This window comes from Melospiza melodia, chromosome 5 (assembly GCF_035770615.1).
Source record: "Melospiza melodia melodia isolate bMelMel2 chromosome 5, bMelMel2.pri, whole genome shotgun sequence".
NCBI lineage: Eukaryota > Metazoa > Chordata > Aves > Passeriformes > Passerellidae > Melospiza > Melospiza melodia.
This window is the reverse complement of record NC_086198.1, coordinates 89,092,656-89,114,576: the sequence shown is the minus strand read 5'-3', so window position 1 is coordinate 89,114,576 and position 21,921 is coordinate 89,092,656. Positions and strand designations below refer to the sequence as shown.

Here is a 21,921-nt window from a genome sequence, read left to right as displayed (position 1 = left end):
CATGTTTGAAAATGGGAGAAAGAACAGTGCTGCTAGCTAGGCTGTTTGTGTGTGATTTATATCTACAGTAATTTAAATATCACTTTTTCAGTTACAAATGTTTGTTACAATATATTTCTTTTCTAGGAACTTCATGGAAGTGATTTCCTGGCTTGTGAAAATAAATTGGATCTAGGAACGAATGAAGAATATTCTTCTAAGAATCTATGGTATTAAATAAGAATTACTGAGAAACTCAAAGTGTAAAGAAGAAAATGCTATTTACTGATGTCACAAGTTGATCTTGTGGGCACAACCATGACTATATATTTTTTGCTTCTGTTTGAGGCTTTACCCCATCCTATATAAGGCAAATCTGGGCACTGTGGCTTTTCTGAGACTATTTAAACTAGGTTTCAGAATCTCTTGTGAATTTGGAGAGTGTCCCTGTTTTCCCCAGTCAGAATAAGGAAGACCAAGTTGCATTTTTGTATGTCTCATAACTAGGTGTGTCTGACTGCTTGCATAATTTACTTTGTCATCAGAGAAAAACCAACTCATCCAAACAAGCACAAAACTAAAACACATTCACCACTCCTGTCCTGAGATGGTGGCCAGTGGCTTGGTGCAGTGGGAGCTAATGTGCTTCTCAGTTTCCAGTCTGCACCAGGCTCCTGTTGAGCTGGGAGAGGGAAGAGAGAGGTGATACTGAAAGTTGTCAGAAGTATTCAGAAGAGCAAAGCTAGTTTCCTGAGGAAGGAGAATTTACTTTTAAATTTCTGTTCAGGCTTCCAAAGGAGTGTTATCTTGGCACTATTCCTGCTGAATGGAGAAAGTAGGATTCAGGGTGGTCATAGTTATAAGATAGGTTGTGTTTAGCAGGTCTGTGGTTCACTGTGATTATACAAGTTATAAACGTAATATACTTTACCAGTATTTGTTCTAATTACTAATTTTATATTACTCATTTTATATACTTGTGCATTGTAGTTACACATTTTAAGAGTAAAATTCACTTTTTCTTTCCAGTTACTTGAGTAATCAGAAGGAGAGGACAAAAGAAATTGCAAAAAATGAATCCTTGTCTCAGGAAGACCCATCATTAACACCAGAAGAATCTGAAAGTGAATCTGTATATTCTACTGTGGAACAACATACTTTGTCTTTAAAAAAAAGGAAAAATAAAACCAAAACACTCTCAGCATCTTGCAGTAAGATACAAAGTGGAGATTCAGATCGCTTGGCCAGTGAGCAAATGAATTTTTGGCAATTTGGTGGAGATCAGACTTTGATTGGAAATGAATCAATAACACCATATGCTTGCTTTTATGGACCATCAGTAAAGAAGGTTAAAGCAGGATGGCTGGATAAATTATCCCCTCAAGGGTATGGTATTTGCAGTAGTTATTGGGTAACTGTGACAGTGTATGCTTGCATGAGAGATATTAAGTTTGTATTTAGTCACTGCTTAATGTTTGTAGTGGAAGGGGAAAGGGTATTGTTTTCATTGAAAGAGCACCAAGCTTTTGTGAATTTAAAAGTTTTTAGTGAAGTTACCTATTCTAAAGTTTTTTTACGAGGTGTACTCAGGGAAGATGTTTTTCTTAAAATTGTTGATCTCTACTCATGAGCTATAGTGGAAAAATACAGAATGAAGTTGTGCCAGTATTTCCAGTACTAAATTTTTGCTGATCTTTTGTGGTCCACAAAGTAAGTGAAAGAAAACTCTGATTCTGAAATACTACTTTACTAATTTAGCTGTGGATTATAATTTAATAACTAGTGTGACTGGAAGCTCTGTTGCTTTCTGTCTGTGTTATTTGAGCTTTGAGTTTAGAATTCAACTGGGCTGAATTCCTTCTATTTAATTTAATTTTTGTGCCTAAAATTTGATGGTAGAAATTTGAGTTCAATTCTCAAGATTACAAATAATGAAGAGAAGGGACCACAATAGAAAATAAATTCTCTCTGTCACATTTGGGAGTTAGATGACAACAACAATAACAACAACAACATATCTTATATTTGATTTCTGTTATAAGTTCTTTGTTTTATTGTAGCTGATTTTAAACTCCAGCTATCATTAGACTGTTTTTCACTAAAGAATGCTTTGTTAGCAGATCTTCCATCATAAATACTTGCTAACTCTCATAAGTTGTTCTGACTTCCTCCTTTTAAATTGTGGTTTTCAGTTTCTATTTTTCTTATAACCTGTGTTCTTATGAATTCCATGAATCCTTTTTTATAATCGAAAGTGGCACAATTTTACTTTTTAAGTCTGTTTCTGATCTTCACTAGGATTTAGCATCTAGAAATTAAACCTGTTGTACTTGTTAATGCTATAATACATCTACTGCACTTCTATTCAAGCCTTAATAGATCTGCATTCCTTGTTATTAGGACAGTATACTGAGCTGTGCTGAAAGGTATTAAAGTTTTTGGCCTTTCCTTTGATTATTTTTTGCCATAATAATCATCAGCAATATAATTCAGTATATATAATATATAATTTTTTTAAGTGAGAAATTTATGTTATTATGTTATTGTTTTGGAATAAAACATTATTTGAACTCACTGGAAGAAGCTCTGTTGTATAGCAATTTCCATTTTTTTTTGTGTTCCTTTCTAGGCAATTGATTTGATATTATATTATTTTTAAATTTTTTTGTGTTGATACACTTGATACATTGTTGAAGGTGATTACTAAGATGGAATAAAAGGTTTAATAAAACTTTTTTACCATCACAGAATTTCAGTGTGCTCAAAACTATTTTCTTTCCTTTTTAAATTGTTTTTGAAAGTTTTGTCCACATTTATGGATTGCCATTGTTCACCTTTACTAAAGACTCAAAGAATAATTACCCACAGAGTGTTTCCACATTACTTTTTTTTTTTTTTCAGAATTATTGGGATATTGAACTCTTGGGAAGCTGAAGTTAGCTGTAACTCTTGTTCTATTTTATTTACAGAATTTTTTAACACTTTTGGCAGTTAGCTAGCAGAATCATGAAAAGTATAATTCTTGATTCCAGCTGGCTTGTCTTGCTCCATTTGAAGGGATAGAGTTGAGAACAAGTTATGAAAACTTCAAGAAAGTGCCATGGGAAAAATTTATTATTTGGAAAAGATAATGAGTTAACCACAAAATTAGTAGTGATTAGTACTGAGTAGAAGAGTTACATGGTCATTAGCCTTGATGCAGTGACAGTCCACAGCTACATTTCAAGGACTTTGTCTCAGGGGTGGTTCAGTGAATGATAGATTTTTTCTTTTACTTACAATACCATTTCTCAAGTATCCGAAGAATTAAAAAAACTCAGCCGAATTCTAAAAGAATTTTTTTTTCAAACTATTGAAGCGCTGTCTTATTTTATTCTCATTCTTTTTGTAAAGCTCCAGTTTACACTCAGAAGTTTGTGATTCCTTGGGAAAAAGAATATATACTGTTTTCTTAAATTGATAGAAATCATGCAACAAAAGTATGGGCTCTCTTTTTTTAGTTAATTCACTATAAATTCTACAGCCTTTCAGTTTGCTCACATTGTATGTGGTACTTAGGTTCACTCGTGTCTGTATAATCTTGAAGTTTATTGACATTTTAATGCAAAATAGATGGTACATTGGCCTTTCCAGGTTATGAAAAATGATGATTTATTGTAGTCATATAATGCAAGTTAATTAAGCCAGAGCTGCTATTTGATTAAAGTTTTGATAAGCTATCACAGTCTACTAATCCTAAAGCAGAGCACTCATTTAAAAGAAAAGGAAATAATGTTGGGAAAATACATTAGTGGGGTCTTGTTCTTGCCTAATTAACTTATTTAATAGATTTTAGAATGGAGACATTTTTAGATGATAACTAACAAGCTGTGAACATTTTTAGTGAGTGTAATGGACTACTTCAGGTTAATGTAAAAATATATTTTTAGAAGGTCTTTATAGAGTGTGAGTTAATGGCACCCTGAAAGCTTCCCATTAATGATGTCCAGTTGATAACACACATTGAAAATTAAATTTCATGTTGTACTTGTTGGGAGATGTGGTGTGCTGCTATCCAGTCGTTGGCCAGAAAACAGAGTCCTGGGGACCTGTGTTGACGTGGAATGGCTGGGGGTAGCATACCAGCAAGCAGAGATGTCCTTGTCATAAGCACAACAGTGAGATGGCCATTTGAGGTTCTCAGCTTTCGTTTTTGGAAAGTGTCCTAATAGAGCTTGTGGTGACTGAAGTTATGCTTTATGTTCCGAATATTCATTTGAACAGAAATATGACCTCTCTATAATTTGTGATTGAGACATTCTTAAAAACAGTGTTAGCTGTATATTGATTGTGTTAATTTTTGATTTGCAGCAAACGTGTGTTTCAGAAGCGCTGGGTTAAATTTGATGGAGAGAGCATTTCTTATTACAACAATGAAAAGGTAAGAGATGTGTTTTGGTCATGTTTGGAACTAAATGCATCTGTGTAATACACAAAGTACTGTAATTAGAATCTGAGGAATTAGAAATGAATAGCTATCCTAGGTTAATTTTCAATTCTAAAATACTAGGGTGAGATGTAATTAAGTATTTTAAGGTGTCCATGTCTTCATGTATTGTTCATCCTTGTATTTTCTAGAAGGGCTTGTATTACTCACCTTTCCAGGTAGATATCATCAGATTTGTTTTTACTTTAGTGAGAGACTGACACTGCTGCTGTTTTTGGAACAGAATAGGATCATGCTAAACACTTTCAAGGAGATGTTATTTGATGGTTTTTGAAGAGTGCCTTGTCATGGGAGCCTAGCATGCTGGAGATTGTGAGAAGTAGCATGGAAGACCACTTAAACAAAACCAACCCAAACCTATACACTTGTTGACTCTTTGATTAAAAATGTCTTTTTTCTATTTGTCTTCTGTGCATAATTAGGTTAGGTTTGAATGGGAATGTTCAAAACCAGTTCTACAATGTATATGGCTGGTTTTGTTTCTGTACTGAGGATTGAATCCTGCTGAAACGTTTGCAGACACGTGAGCTGCTTTGATTAATGTAGTTCACTTCTTATATGTGCTACAAAAATGCATTTGTAAATCATAGTTTTCAGCAGAGTGTATTCCTTGTAATTCTCTTAGAATTCCATGGGATTACCCTTCAGAGCACTACAAAATCCTTTTTCTTTTGCTCTGTGATTTAATAATTAATATTTCCTCTTGGAAGTAGTGAAGACCTTGTTAGACTTAAAAGTGATAGATGATTTTACAATATGCATGTTAAGGGAAGTTGTAGTTCCCTTCCCTGTGCATGTGTGTTATTTTATTTAAAGGCCATTTCCTGTTGAAGATGCATATTACATTAGGAAGAAAATACAATTTCAGGTAAAAGTTCTGAAACAGTGTGCTGATTGGTGGTAAGAGATCTATAGATGCCTTATCATGGGGTGAGGATGTAAGAGCTGAAGTAGGATGAGACTGAGGGGCTGGGGAACTAAGAAAAAACTCAAAGATATTTACATCAGTCTTTTTGCTTACTGATTGCAAATTTGAAACAATCTGTTTTTACTTGCTTACTTTGCTTCACTTACAATAGAAGACTTGATTTTGTAGGTAAAGGGAACAATAGAATAAGGAGAATAATGTTAACATTCCAGTGACAAAAAATGGTACCCCTTTGCAGTATTGATCCCACAACTTCAGAGGAGCAGAAAAGTAGGGTTGATCATGAAGAAAGACTTGAGAAAAAATAGAGAAATGGGATTTGCCTAACGCTGTCTGTAGCATAATTAGGGAAACAAACGCTAATAAAGAACTTAGTCTTTTATCTGCACTGGGAATTTTTTTTTTTTTTTCTTCCTTTTGAAAGTCACTGGAAGTGTCACTTGGAGGTCAGTTATGCTAGAATAGCATTTGTTATATGTCTGTTTGTCATAAGAGATTCCTGAAGTATTCCCTTCTCCTGAATTGAATGTTTAGTGTGTCTCATGATGCATAGGAAGCCACCAACACTGCATCCTCTGTTTAAAAGGTCTGTGTAGTAGGTTAGGCTATCAGCAGCTTGGCAAACACTTGTGTGGAAGCCTCTTTGTCTCACTTTTTCTGGAACCTGAGTCCAAGCCTCACTCTGGGTATTGAAGGAGAGGCTGCTTGGTCTCTGTGTATAGTTTGACCACATTTGTGTGTCTGACTTGCTAACTTGGCGAGTCACATACGTGAAGAAATGTTATATCTGAGAACTGCAAGGCCTGAAGCAAAATTCTGGGAACCGAGGATTTGGTGAAACTCAAAATAGTTTGCAGGTAGGAGGAAAACATAGTTGGGTGCCAGTATTTCTTAGTGCCCAATGGGATTGTGCTGAGCGAGCAGCGGTGTCACTCAAGAAAATGAGTTTTTGGTGTAGTGGTCTCTGCTGGATCACTGTCTCCACACCTAGGGTGTTCATATTTCATGTAAGATGGATATCAGCCTTTTGCTGCTGTTGCTTGTGTGTTGTTACCTTGACATTATAAACAATTATTTGCAGACCCATCAAGACCTGTGTGCAGCTTGAGCCCCTTGCAAGGTCTTGCATGTCCCCCTTCCTACTACATAGCTGGCCATTTATGTATTTAAATGGGGAAGTTGTTTTAATTTTAGAACTTAATGGCAAGTTCTATCTATTCTAGTCTGTGTTTGTCTGAGGACGTTCCTACACAGACAAGAAATTATACTTTCGGTTTTATGTATATAGAAGAAATTCGTGTTATAAAGAAATTATATTTTTGGTTTCATGTATCAATTGAAAGTAGTTCTCAGAAGGAAACCAATCCATACTTGATATTTTTCTTATTATTACAAGCAGAGAAGGTTAGACTCAGTGGAATGGAACTGTTTATTTTACCCAGAAACACTACTGGTATTAAATAGCTCTATTTGTCATTCAAATTAGGAGCTAGAGTGAGGTTCTCAAGAAGGGGAAGTGTACTACATGGCTAATGAAGAGTGAAATAACCAGAGACTATAGGAGGAAGACACAGAGAATATTATTCCTGAAAATGCCCATATGAACACTTCTTTGAATGATTTAAACACCAATTTTATACATATTTTTCTGACCTTGTTTTAATTGTCTATCAACTTCTGCTTGATAGAGGTCTCTTCTTTACTTTTTATGCTTTGTATCTGCATACATGAAAAAAATGATTCAGCTTTTAACAAACAGCATCTGACCTAGGGAAAGTTTTGGGTTGAATCTGTGTTTCTCTCATTTCTTCTGTGTTCCTGGTCCTGAGAAAGCTGATGCAATCAGAGCAACATCCCATGTGGCTTCATCTCAAAAGAGTGTGGTTTACTGAGGAGGGGAAGGTAGAATTTGAGTTGTTTTTTCAGCTACCCTATATGCACAAGTTTTGCTTCAAATTTCTTCCTACTTCAGGCAGAAATCTGGTGTTTTACCACACACTTTATAGTAAGGCAGAAACTTCTGGTTACGTTGAAAGTTTTTATTTAAAACAGCTTACCATGCCTGACAATTATATTAGCGATTTAGGACAAAGATTTCACACTTCAAGTGGAGAACTTCAACATTTTGTTGTGTCACAGTACAAGTGAACATTACAAAGGGCGAAATTCACTGCAAAACAGATGAATCACTGACATTCTTGAAATACTTCTGTTGTAGAAGTAAAACCAAAGTAGTCAAAAATGGTATTTTCCATGATCCGTTAGCTCATCTCTGAATCGCGACCATCAAGGAGTGATATGGTGGGGCTTTATTTGAAAATTAAATTTTCTGCCAAACAGCTGATACAAAAAACCCAAACATTTTGCTTTTCCCTGCTGGAAATTTTTTTGTCAGAGAATTCTTAGCAGCTTTAAAACTAGTTTACACCACTCAGTAACAGAATAAATAGCTGTGAAGTTCTTGGCTGTGTTTGTTTTGGTTTGTTTTCTATATTCTTAAATAATTCACCTAATTTCTAGTCTGGAGTATTTCAAAGAGAGTTATTGTATCTTGATCTACAAGAGCTTTTTAACAGGCATTTTTTTGCACATGAAAGAAAAGCTGCTGCACAAGAAAAATAGATTGATAAATTATTATGGTTTAAACTGTATTTGAAAATATGTATGCCTTGGAGAACAAAGCTTTAAAAAGGATTATGGATGATTGTTTAAATAGCAAAGCAAAACTATGCTCAGCTTAAAAGGAAATTGACTTTTTTTTAGCAAATGAAATAAAATAGTTGTAACTTCCAGCAGTCTGTTATTCTCTCGCAGTAGTACCGAATACAGCCAGTAGATGCCTGCAAACACCATAACATATTTATAACTGAACGCCTACAGAAACAGTAGATGTAAAAATTTTGTTTTACCATGGAAGGATCAGTAGTTAACTTATATCCAACCTCATTAAAATATGTTAAAATCACTCTTTTAACAAATATAGCCATAATGAAAATAGCTATGCAATTCTATCTATGGTCATTCTGATTATTCCTTGTGTGTAACTGTAATAACATGCTTGCTTCTGCTATGTTTCAATATTTCTGTTTATTCATCACTAAACTACCTTTGCTGACATGTATTAGTACCACGAAGTGAAACATTAGTATATTAAACTCAGTAAACAAAAAATGATCCAGTGTATCCTTTCTGCTTCACATTTACAATGTTCCTCAAGTGCTTGTATGAAGTCTGTTATAATAATTTATACTTTGGGAGGGAAGTTATTACAGAGCAATTTCTTTATGGGAAGCTTACTCTGACTATTACTGCATCTGAATCATAAATTTTATCAGGATATCTGACTTGTCTTGGTCAGAAAATGAAAGTGTAGTGGAGACAAGAGCAGCATTAACTCTGGAATCCAGAAATAATGCAGATGTATTTCTGAAGTGCACGTCTGCTTCAGCTTTCCTTCCTGTCAACCCCCACCCCAAACCCTTAGGGTAATTAGTTTAAAAGGTGAGCTAATTGAAGGAAATACTTGTAGCAGTCCCTTTTTCCCATCTTGCATTTGTGTTCCATTCAGTTGTCCTAATACCTAGTTGGTAATCTAAAAAGATTGGGAAAATTTGTGGTGACCCCAAATTATTGTGGCTTAACCTCAGCCAGCAATCATGCCCCACACTCACTCTTCTCACAGCTAGGATGGGGAGATAATCAGAAGAATAAACGTGAGAACTTGTGGGTTGAGATAGACACACTATAGGAGGTAAAGCAAAAGCTGTGCACAAGCAAACCAAGGAGTTCATCCACCACTTCTCATGGGCAGGAAGGTGTTTGGCCATCCCCAGCAGAGCAGGACTCTATTCTGCTTAATGGTTACTTGAGAAGACAAACTCCATCACTGTGAACATCCCCAGTCCTGAACGTGCTGCCATGTGGTGTGGATGTCCCTCAGGTCTGCTGGGCTCAGCTCTCCAGGCTCTATCACCTCCCATCCTCTCGTGCTCCTCCAGCCTGCTCAGGGGTGGCGTGGGACGAGGAGCAGAAAAGGCTTTGACTCTGTCTCAGCACTGCCCAGCAACAGCTGAAACATCCCTGTGTTGTTGTGAACCCTATTTCTATCATCAAGCACAGCTCCATGCTAGCTACTCGGAAGGGAATTAGCTGTACCCCAGCCAAAACCAGCCCACACATATAGCAGAAAAGCATATACCTGACCCAAGCTAGAGCATTCTTGTTGGCACTGACAGGACAGTGTATTTTTCCAGTGTGGTGCCCTTGTTTGTGTTCAAATTTAGGGATAAAATCAGTGAATTTGTTTCTTTTTGGCTACCCACTGAAGTGGCAAGGTGCAGGGGGGAGCAGCAAGACTGTTTGGAATTATCTGCCTGGAGGAAGTACAATATTTTTCCCATGTCTGATTTTATCATACAAGTATAATAATTATATATTTTCAAATCATTTTTCTTTGAGATAGTAAATGTAATTTACTTTGGCATAAAATTGTAAATTAAAGTGTTATGTTTTGCAGTATTAATGTAATGAGATAATTTATGAAGCTGAATCTTAGATATGCACAATCTATCTCATCATGGGATTTATTCTATTTTAGAAGGTAGTAGATGGTCATAGATCCAGAACAGGGAAGTTGGTGATAGGTAAGTAGTGAAGGTGTTCACTTACTCAGTTATATTAAGTGTGGTGAACTCCCTAAACATCATGACAAGTAGTGTTACATCAGAGGAATTTAAAATTCTCTGAGAATTAAATATTTTGTCTGCCTTTTTATTACAGGAAGTGTTCTCAAAAGGAATAATACTGCTCTCTGCAATAGCAACAGTAAGAGCTCATGGGGAGAATAAGTTTGAAGTTGTCACATCCCATAGGACTTTTGTTTTCCGTGTGGATAAAGAAGGTAAGTAGAAAATGTGTGTTTCTAGAAATTGTGAAAAAGCCCGTGTAATCACTGTTGATAAATTCTGTTTGCAAAATATAGCTTGTTTTATTATGAGAAATATTTCTGGAGATGGTTTAAGCTCATAAAGTGAAACTGGAGATAACTCTGAACCTTGTTAGAACAGTGGAAATTGCTGGGCAATGGCTTTTTCAAATATCAAAATGAGAAGACTGTATCCCTGACTCTTCTGCCTCCTCCCCCATCCTTCCCAAAGATTAATTTGTCTGAACATTTCTCAAGTCTCACTAGCAGCTCTTACAGCCTGTGTGCTCTCAGACATCTCTGAGTTACCACTTGATAAGAAATTGACAAAGAGACAATGAACGATGCTTGGGATGTGTTGCTGTGATCGAAGGAAATCCAAAGTTTTCTGTCTTAAATAGTATTTTCAGCCAGGTATTGATAGAGATTACAAATGTAAATTGTAGCAAGGAAGTTAGTATGCCTTCTAATTGAATGCTTTATCAACCTACAGCTGTAATATGTGGAATCGATATCAGTGCACGTATGATTTATTTATGGAAACAGTCAAATAAAAAGGAATGCCTAGAAAAAAGGAGTTGTGCAATATGTATTTACAGAAGTACATGCCAGAGCCATTATAGCTCTGAGGCCTCTCAGCATTTCCATTATCAAATCCCATTTTTATGGGTTATAGCTGGTAGTAAACATTTGCTGCAGGCTGTAACCGGAGTGCAGCATCAATGAACAAATCCTTCTTATCAGGTTTGGCTCAAATAATTTTAGTTATTTTTATGCTCTTAGCTGAATTTAAAAATATATATTTCTTTATTATTTTTGCATTTCTCTTCTATATTTATTTTAATTTTTTTTCATAAATTATAATATAACCATCTTGGTGCAATACGTTTTAGGGGTCTGCAATTTTTTTTCTAGGCCTTTGCCTTGGATACTATAGAATTGTTAAAAACTTGTGCTGACTTGTAAAATATATTCAGAGTGACCACTTGTTATACATGGAATTCCATTTTCATACAGTGTATAACCATCTTTGGACATAGTAAGATGTCTGTAAAGCTGTCTGTAAAGCTGTTCACTTAAGGTTAGACATGCCTATTGTGTAAAGAATGTGGTCCAGAACTGGATGATGTATTCCCAGTAAAATATATAAATAACCCTCCTTGATTTTTGTTATGTGCTAAAAACAAAACTGTTACTTGATGCTGTTACTTCTGTGGATTTGTGTTCCGGAATTGCTCTGGGACTATTCAAAGGGTACTTAACTTCTTTCAAAGATTTTGAATTTGAGACCTTTACATATATTTTGAGATATCAGAAATGCATTACTTTTGGATGGATTTAAATATCTAGAGGAAAAAGCACTATATGTAATGGTTTGGAAGGTTTAGGGGCTTTTGGGGGCAAAAGGGATAGCAGTGAATTAGAGCATAACTTGCTCAGATGCAGTGAGATTTTGTTTCACCAGAGTGAAATACCATTAAAAAAAGACACTTCTAGAGTAATTTGATGCCCTTAGCTATACTAAAGTACTTTGAAAATATTGCTGGAGTATTTCAAGACAGCATATATGTATTTTAAACCAAATTTTTTACAGGAACACTTGGATCACATTCCCTGTGCTAATTTGTCAGGCTGCTGTCTTCCTTTTCTACACAGTATTTTATGACACCTAAATTTGTGTATTTGTTGCTGTATGTTGCACATATACCATTTATGAAGTAAGCAGGTTATTATTTCAGTGGTGCTCCCTACAGTCTTCCAAGCTAATTTTGCCAGCTTCATACATAATGTGAATAGAACTTCCAATCCCTCCCTTCCCCCCTCTACATCTCCCCTGCCCCCAATATATTTTGTGATCTGGCTCTTTCAGAGCAAACAGTTGAAATATTCATGATATTCCAATCGCATAAGGCAAACCTAATTCATTTGGACTACTCAGCATTAAAGTATATTGATCTTAGTCCAGTCAAATGTCTGAACACAGTGAATGAGACTGAGAGAAACTTTATTACTTCACCTCCTTGTGTTCATGTATTTGTAAGATGTTACATTAATAATGCATGCAAAGATGCTCAAACACACATTTTCTTAATTACTCAGTACCCTTGACAATGTCAAGCTTAAACACCACACCTTAATGGAATAGATTGTAAGTTACCAAGCATTTTTTTCTTGAAAGCATGGTCAAGCATGGAATAGCAGTGGTGATGATTTGCCTCTTCAGTGGCAGATCATATTTAGGCTCTCTGGTTTCTGCTTACACAACTTGTAATGCTGTAATTCTTTCCCATTGATCTGGCTTCCAGAAGGTGCCAGATCATGCCACCTGTCACCTCAGTCTTTAAGCTGTCTGGAATAAAGTATCTCAGAACTAGCAGTCATGATTTTAGGAATCTCGATCATCGGTTTGTTTGGATTGGTTGTTGGGAGTTAATTGGATGTCTGTCCTTCTAACACCTCCACTGATACAGATTCTCATTATTTTTATTTACACCTCCTTGTCAACGTGGATGTTCTCTCTTATTTGGCATTGCTGTACCATCAACCAACATAGCAACAATGTTGGGAAAACCAGTGTGCAGAGAAGAATGAAACTACTGCTTAACTAACTGTCTTTGACTAACTTTTTTTTCTTCTTTAGAAGAAAGAAATGACTGGGTTAATACGATGCTCGATGCCTTGAAATTGATGTCTGACAATAACTCTCAGTCTCGAACTTCTGTCACCCCTGAGAAAAGTGGATATCTTGAGCTGAAAGGATACAAAACCAAAATCTTTATTCTACTTCAGGGGAGTACTGTATGGATCTGCAAAAATGAGCAGGTAAATTTTTCATGTGCTTTTTTGTGAATGAAAGCTTATAAAAATGGTTTTAACTAGTGAGTTGGAAATTGATGGCTCTTTGTGAATAGGTGCATTTCAATATAAATGCATATCTCCTTATATGTAGTGCTTTATTGCTGAAGTTCTCAGAAGGCTTCACAAAGCAGGCAAAGAATCATTATGTCTGTTGTACAATAGAAAAAAAAAGAATATATAGTGAGGTGAAGTGAAAAGCTCTGAGTGTCAAAACATGTTAGTGTCAGGGCTGGGATTAATTCACTCTCAAAATGTGGGCCATAAGCACTCAACTTAATCAGAAGGCTTATTTTGTGCAGTGGTTTCATGTTTTATAATACACTGCCCTGGAAAGTGTACTATAAAACGCTGAATACCTCGTGGTATTTAACTGATACTTCAGGGAAATGTTCAGAAATGATGTTCTTTTTGTTTCCAAGAATAGAGACTGGCCAGATTCTGTTGTGCACTGCAATACTTTAAACAAATTCAGTATTAAAAATGTGAAGTAGGCCTGTCTTTTCAACTTCCAAAATCTAGAGGTTTTAGTTTTGTTTTGGGCATGACTATATGATGATATAAAGTGGAATTCTCTAGGGTGCCGTAGGCAGGGAATAAATGGGGATAGTTGGGTTCAATGAATAATTGTGTGAACTAGTGGAAGAAAGATCTATTGACGTTCAATGGCAGGTGCTATTTTTTTGTGAGGCAATTCACTACCCTCAAGTAGCTGGAACCTGGGATGGCATTGGGGGAGGTGTTTTTACATTCTTGCCTTGTTTTTTCAAAGTTGTCTATAGGCAAATCCCTGTCTCAAATGTCTCTCTTGGAGTTGATCTCACTTCCTCTCCTGTTACTCTCTCTGTGAAATTATTTAGGTGTGCTTGAGGGTCCACTTAATGTTTGATACAAAATCTTATCATTCTTTCCCAGGCTATGGCAGGAAATTAGAGACTGAGGAAGACCTGTTTTTCTTTGTGCTTCCTGTACTTCAAGGAAGTTTTAGTTGTTAGGTACATTCTTTGAGGTCAGTCAACTGCCAGCAAATCAAGAATGTTGTAATTGGGTTTGCATGGCAAACCTGAGGAGGGAAGAGCAGCAGAGACAAAGTTTGATGAACTGACTACAATCCCCATTCCCCCCCCCCTAAGGTGCTGAGTGGGGAGGAGGTAGCGAAAATCAGGAGCAAAGTTAAGACCATTAAGAAGGGAGGGGTGAGGGAAAGGTATTTTAAGATTTCATTTTATTTCTCATCATCCTGCTCTGGTTGGATGGGTAATAGAAAATAAAGATTAAACTAATTTGCCCAAGTTGAATCTGCTTTGCCAGTGACAGTAATTGGTGAGCGATCTCACCTTGTCCTTATGTTGTCCCTCAATACTTCTCCTACATTTTCTCTCTCCTGTCCAGTTGAGGGAGAGGGGGAGTGATGGAGAAACTTTGATGGCCATCTTCCATCCAGGGTCAACCCACCACAAACATGATACAGTTCATGAATTTCTGCTGTTCTGTAATTATAAAAAACCTCCATAAATTATTTAGATATGTAATACGATACCAAAAGTGTATTTGCTGTGTGTCATTTGAATTTAAACCCACAGCATGTGTTTTGCTGAATGATCATCAGGGAGAAAAATTGGTCTTCATAGCTGAACACAGTACTCTTTATATAGACTGAAATCTTTAGGTCTGATTATTGTAATGTATAGGTGACCTGTCAGTTTATTTAAGTTCACAGCTCATGTTTAAGGAGGAGCAAAACCAAGATGCAAACACCACCCCTCCTTTCTGAGATCTTATATTTACTGAAGTGCTCTTGCACTTTGAATGAAGTTGACTGACTTCATAGTTGTTGCTTGTGGGACTCACACCATGAGAGTGCTCCGTGTTACTCTTCTGTCATGGCACTTCCAGGTATTTTATCTGTGAGGGTCCATGGAAAGCATTCTCATCCATGAAAATCTTTTTGTAGATGTTCATTGTTAACAAGGCACTTTTCTTTTCAGGACTTATGCTTTTTGAATCTTGTGCCCCTGGATATTTTTGAGTGGTCCTGTGAATGTTCTGAGCTTTTTTGATTGAGGAGTAAAGATATCCAGACTTGTGAAGGAATTTGTCCTCCAGAGTGATAGGTCATTTGAAATTAGTTATGTCCCTCTTGAGTACTGCAGTACCAGGCATCAAATTTTTGCTTTTTCCCTTTGTTCTTATTCTGCTTGAATATAACTGTTGGGAGCATCTCTCTTGCCTCCAGTTGTGCTTTGAACTTCCTCTGTTTACATGGGGCATTCCCAGCTCTGCCTACTGTGCTGAGTCAGTTTTTCTAACTGTATGTTGATACAAAACAGAGCCATTTACTCCTGAAGGGTTCTTGATTGCTCTTTTCTGCATTTTCAGAGTGCACATTATATGATTCAGATACCCTAAGACTGCTCCTCTCCCCCAAATCTGTTTCTACAGATTTTTAAAATATTTTTCTGTGTGTGTGTGCATGTGTGTTGGTTCTATTGCTTGTGCTGTTGTGTGGCAGGTTGTATCTGCTCTGCCCTTTCAACATCATGCATTTCAGAATTACTTTATGTGATCATGAAAGCACATCCTTATACAGCCCTTTTCCTAGTTATATATTCCCTTCTAATACATGGATGCTCTGCAAAGATCACTGACTGCAGTGCAGCAGAAGGCAAACCAAAATCAAGCCCTGAAACAGACTGGTTAGAAGTGCTGCCAGCCTGTTAACTCCTCCTGTGTGTATGAATATTGTAAATAATAGTGCAAAACTATCTTCTTCCCAAAGCCGACTTATCTAACCCCCAGAAAATTAAAATGATCCTAAGATATTTCTTTGCAGATTCTGCATTTGAACAGTATCCTTTCTTCATGCAGTTTATGGAGGCTTGTGAATCAAAAGAAATACCTTCTGTCTTTGGGCTTTCAAAGTCTGCAATTCTTTGACTACCTCTGGTGTTTCAATTTCAAGTCGGAAAACAGAATGATTTTTACTGCAGTACTGAAGAAAACTGTCACAATGCAGCACCGATCCATTAGAGGGCGCTGTTGGTCCAGAAATCCTTCCCCGCCTCAAGCTTGCAGTTGAGCCGGTAATTATTAGGCAAATCTGTCCAGGGATGTCCTCAAATCCTGTTCATATTGGAATTCACATCCATACTAGGCTCCTGGAGAGCCTTAGAGGGGTTTATTATAACTGCAGTGCTAAAAGACACCTATTTAGACTTCTTACAATGTTGAAATGAGATTGGATCGAGCTTATTCATTGATTTCTAATAAACTTGATAGAGGAGAGTCTGCTGTTACTTTAAAAAAAAAAAAAAAACTCTTCAGTGTTAAAAGTGGAGAAGATCCTAAGCCAAATGCCAAATTGTAACTTTACCGCCGTGAACTTTGTGAAGTTCAGATTGAGATCAGAACATCATGTCTCAGACCTCTTTCTAGTTAAAAAGTGATTGGTTTAGCTTGAACTTGTGGCAGTGGTATAGTGCTAGTATGAAACCATCAATTTCTTTGACTCATGTAGTGTAAATTTCTTAAACTTCCTCTCTTGAGCAGAAGTGAAAAGTAAATCGTACCAGATCAATTTGTTCAACCTGCAGCTTGCTGAAATTCCCATTTCTGTTTCATTCGTGCTTAAATAAAAAAACGAAATCTGATCATTCATGGCAGTTCAAACATTGGCTGGAAATGTCAGTCTGCAGTGGCAGTGCCAGTCTTCCCTTGGTTACCATCAGAAGGAGTCTGACAAATGCTTGTCTGGTCTGCTTGAATATATCTCCTTTGTAAGGCTATATTTAAGATTTATTGGTATCTAACATCAGGGAGGGCCTAGGTGCCATGGTGTTTGTGCTAGAATATGGCTTTGAAAAGAGAAATCAGGATAATCTTGTTACTGCTTTGGGTGATTATATGTATTTAGCTGGGATATTTGAGGAAACTTAGCCAAATATAAAGATGGGGGCTGGTATGGCTCTGTGCCATAATAATTTGTGACATGTTTTCTCCGTGCCTGACTCCAAGTTCAAACTACAGTGGTGATGAGTATTCTCTCTGTTATGTATAAGCAATAATATACATTACTTATTAAAAACCACTTGTTTCATTTTGGCTCAATGTTCCTATTGATTTCAGAGGGTGTTTTGTTTAGAGAAAGATTTAAATGATGTGCTCTGTGGCAGATGGAAATGTTTATTCATGTTGAATGAACCAGTAAGGGTGCATAGTAATTTTAATTTCTTCTGTAATGCTAATGGTGCATTTAAAGCAAAACTGGACAATACTAAAGGATGTATTAGGAGAAAAGATATTAAATAGGCAGAAAATGGCAAAGGGAGGGATAATGTAGAGACCTATACAAAGATAGCTGAAAGGACAAGCCAAAGCTGATGCTTGAGATTGGCATCTTGAAAGAGAGGAAGTGATGTGAATGTCAGTGGAAGGAAGCAGAAGGGATGTGTGCATGAATCTCTGTCTACATAAGAGCAGAGATATGTCCTTATGTCCTTATCTCTATTAAGAAATACAGGCTTAAAGGGGAGCATTTTTGAGCAACCTGATCTAGTGAAAAAGATGCCCCTGTTTCAGGGGGATTGCATTAGATAATCTTTAAAGGTCCCCTCTTACCCAAACTATTCTGTGATACTATGAAATACATATAGACATACATACAATACCAGAGACGTTGAGATTGAGGTTCACGGGCAGACTTGGAAGTCTTTTGGTATACAACAATGGGAATTTATAATGGTACTCTGCAAAAGGAATTGTTTATTGGAAAATGTTCTGGTTTTACTTGGAGAAAATGATATCCTGATTAATAATCAAGCACATGATGAGTGAGAGAGAAATCCTTTTTAAAAAAAAAGTATCGCTAAAGAACAGTCAAAAGTGTTTAACAATGGAAGGTTACCAAAGAAGAACACTTAAATGAAGTCCTGAAGATGAGCAATAATGATTGGTTGTCATGCTAAAGCATCATGAGAAATTCTTTTCAATGTATGTGGATTCTTTGGTGTATCGTCATGGTTATATTTGTGAATATAATGAGTACAAGGTGATGGAAACAGCAATACAAAAAAAAATTGGGGAGAGGAGTTGTATGCAAGTTGAGCAGCAAGGAAAATACTTACAAGTTGTGACATCTAATGAGGAACCCTGAGAAAAGCAACTGAGTTCTGAAAAGGATGCTAGGGAAAAAGATAGGGGGGAGTAAAGGCAGCAAAAGGAAGCAGGAGGAGGAACGAGACCATTTGGATGGCTGATAGAGAAGGAGGGAGAAGTGCCTGGTGTGTATGGGGTGTGGCAGTGGAAGGAGGAATTACTGAGAATGAGACAACAAGAAGTGCAGTCCTTGTAATTGTGTTTCTCCTGTTGCCCATTCTCGTCCCACATCCCCATCACCCTTGCCCCAAGAGCATCTGTGCTTTTAGAGATTTTATGATGAAAAACTGCTGTTTGTAATAACTGAGAAACTCTAAAGAAACTGTGATGTACTTGATTGCTAGTGCAGACCATGATCAAACATGGCTACAAACATGGTTACAACTGAGCTTGTCCTGGAACGCCTTAAATAGGTGGAGGTAACTGAAAAACAAAGGAACATTTGCTATTTGTTTTTTGATTCATTCCAGCTTTGCTCTTCTTCATAACATTGCAAATCTGTAGCAAATGTTAAAAAGCAAAAACAGAACAACCCAAAAATATACCAAGTACATTGCAGGGGGAAAGAGTAATATGAAGAAGTATTTTAAGGCAAAATACACTGATACATTGGTGACTTGTAGTGGAATTGAATGATCCAGCGTCTTTTAAATATAGTTATTTGCATCAAGCTGTAGTTGGAATGATAGATTAAGGTCACATCCCTAATTTTCTAGCATTTCCTTGCAAAAAATTCTTTCTGATTTTCCACACTCAAAAATATAGCAACGATCAATTGCTGTGCATGACATAAGAAACAACTGAACAGGAAATAACTTGAATGGTGTAAGAAAGCTTTAAATCTTTTTTTCTTGCTTGTTATAATACAAAATGAATGATTACAAGAAATCATGTTGAGTGGGGAAAAGGTTTGTTGTTTTTATGACAATTGTTTAGGTAATAAACATTATTTTTGATACTCCACTATCTTATATCTACAAATTTTCTTCTAAATAAATGAACCATTCTTATAGCAAAGGAAGAGAATTTATGATTTATAGCTTAGTGTGAATGTGGGGAATACTCCAGTGTGCCTTCTCAGCAATAATTACTGTCCCTAGTTAATAAATTGCTAGGCCAACAAATTTGAACTTAATCAACTCAGACTGAATTCTTACTACATGAAACACTTCAATGCTGTGGTTATTAAATTAAATTCTCTCTTAGATATTTTGCATACAAAGTAACATCTTTTTAGGGATGGCATGTTTAAATCTCATTCATTAAAAACAATATCTTAGATATATTTCCAAAAAACTTCACTCAAAAGGTACTTCCATCTCAGCATGTGGGTCAGGACCTCTCAGAGATCCATCAGAATTAATGATTGGTATCTAATGCAGGTGAAAAATCTTACATGGACTGAGAAGTTGTTACCTTCACTTAGGATGGAAGGTTGTCAAAACACTTGGCTGTGGGCATCCAGCAAACCATTTGAACAGGCCTGGACAATGGTTGAAAGAAAAATATATTGAGCAAAATACATGGAAAGCTATGATTCAGGAAATAAATGTAGAAATAATCTTGCTTGTATTGTGAGTCATGCCTAGTGATGTACACTAGTATGTTTTGTTTTCAAGCAACTTTTATTTGGTTTGCCTTGTTTTTCTTGGTTCTTTTTTTCCCCTTGGTAGACCTTTTCATTGTACCTCTGTAGCATTCTCAATAAAATTACTTTGAAAAAAAAGCTGACCCAAATAATACAATGGGTGAGGAGTGTGTTTTACTCATGGAGATAAACACTTTCATTGTTGACTTTGCTTATCCTTTTGGGGATTCTGGTATGCAGTATTTAATTATTACATTACATAGATTTTGTGTCCATTTCTTGTTTAAGGTGGGTTAGGCTGTTAAAAAATAGTAAAAATAAAAAGCTCCTGCTGCTGTCTGTGGATATGTCTCTATTTCAGTTATCACAAAATTGTTTGTCTTGTACCAGCCAATGTTTCCAAATCGTAGAGGGTTCTATGCTCTGCAGGCAGAGGGAAATCTATATCCACTTCATTTGCCCAAATTTATCCTTGTCTGTGGTTTAAGACCAGGATGCAGACCTGTGTTAGAGGTATGAGAGTGAGGTTTAAAAAAGATTTGAAGCAGAGTGGCTGCATTGGTATAATAAATATGGCTTTGTGTCCTGCTTCCTGGTTCACAATCAGCCTGTCTGGCACTTACTTGAGAGGCTCTGCAGGATGTTGTATGTATGATGCTTTTTCCAGCCAAGGGCTGTTATTCCTTGCCATGGGGTCATAAAGAAGTTCAAAGGCAGATAAAATGACAGCAGTCAGCAACAGCAGCTCAGTTCCTGCAACACAGGAGTAATTGCAGCCCATTATTATAATTGGCTGTCGCTTCTTTCCCCTGAAGGAACTGAGCAGCTGCCAGTTGAGTGGGCTGCAAGGAAACTGATGAGACGGGAGATGGGGGTCATAACAAAAGTTGAGAAACCGATCAAGGCAAAATTCATTAGTCCTGAGTAGCTGTAAGAGAGGAGAAGGAGACAGTGCTGTGACTGGTCATCACCAATGCCCGTGTGGGAGGTGGAGTCTGACTTCCAGGTTGGTTTGTTTCATCTTGCACTTCTCTTTTTTTTTTTTCACAAAGAAAGGCAAGGTTGATTCTACAATCTTTCATCTTATTTTATACAAAACAAACCAACCACAGAGCAGAAGGCAGGAACCTCTTTTTAGGACTTTGCTAGAAAGGGTTGATTTCAGCCTTAATGAGTGCATCAGTTAGTTTTTCATGTGTGCTGCAGCTAAAAGGGGGATGACCTACAACTTGTTTAATTTAACAGCAATGTGTTGATGTTGACAATAATGATCCTTAGGTACTTGCTTATGGTAAATACGTACAATTAGCAATGTGAAACGTGTCTTTATTGGTGTTCTCAGCAATAAATGCTAATGTAGAAATGGTAGCCTGACATTTAGGAATGAAAGGGTTACATCTGCACACACTGTGTAGATGTAACTTTTATGTTTCAGAAGGAACAAACTGTTTCTTCATCCATCTCTCATTGATGTGGTATGGAATATCAGAAACATATTTCTTAATATGTACAAGTGGGGATGTAGGGGAATTTTACAGGGAGAAGAAAAAGTAAAGGTTAATAGAGTGCACTGTAGATACAAAGCCAGAGGATGTTATCACAGTTCTGTCTGATTCTGTGGTGCTCTTCAGGTCTTCTATTTGTGCAGGTCTTTTGTCCTCACACCTAAATTTCATTCTCCTTTACTGCATGTAGATCTATTTCAAAATGAACCTGAAGAGGCGTGTGCAGATTTTGTTGTAGCTGCTTGTCTTTTTAAATAGAAAAGTTAAAGATGCATTGCATTTTTAGTATTTATGGGGCTGTATTAGGAAAGCTGTTTCTTGCAGGATCTATGCACAGATACCTGGGGTGAATTTCCATCTCTTTGAATGTCAGTTGGAGCTTTGCCATTCATGTCAATTGCCAGTTTTTCACTTTAGTGCAGTATTTTGTTTCATTCCTGAATTCTTCTTCATCCTGGTTTCTTAAATGACACATTCATGCTGAGAAAATATACCTCCATG

At 36.6% G+C, this 21,921-nt stretch overlaps 1 protein-coding gene across 1 annotated transcript in view; it reads left to right on the top strand.

Moving 5' to 3' along the window:
- Positions 1 to 21,921, top strand: part of ARAP2 (ArfGAP with RhoGAP domain, ankyrin repeat and PH domain 2) — a 113,523-nt gene that overhangs the window by 18,000 nt on the left and 73,602 nt on the right. The window contains exons 5-9 of the mRNA XM_063157761.1: positions 127 to 209; positions 1,009 to 1,365; positions 4,330 to 4,399; positions 10,173 to 10,293; positions 12,959 to 13,140. Of these exons, the coding sequence (XP_063013831.1) occupies positions 127 to 209; positions 1,009 to 1,365; positions 4,330 to 4,399; positions 10,173 to 10,293; positions 12,959 to 13,140 (813 nt within the window). The remainder of the gene's footprint in view (positions 1 to 126; positions 210 to 1,008; positions 1,366 to 4,329; positions 4,400 to 10,172; positions 10,294 to 12,958; positions 13,141 to 21,921) is intronic.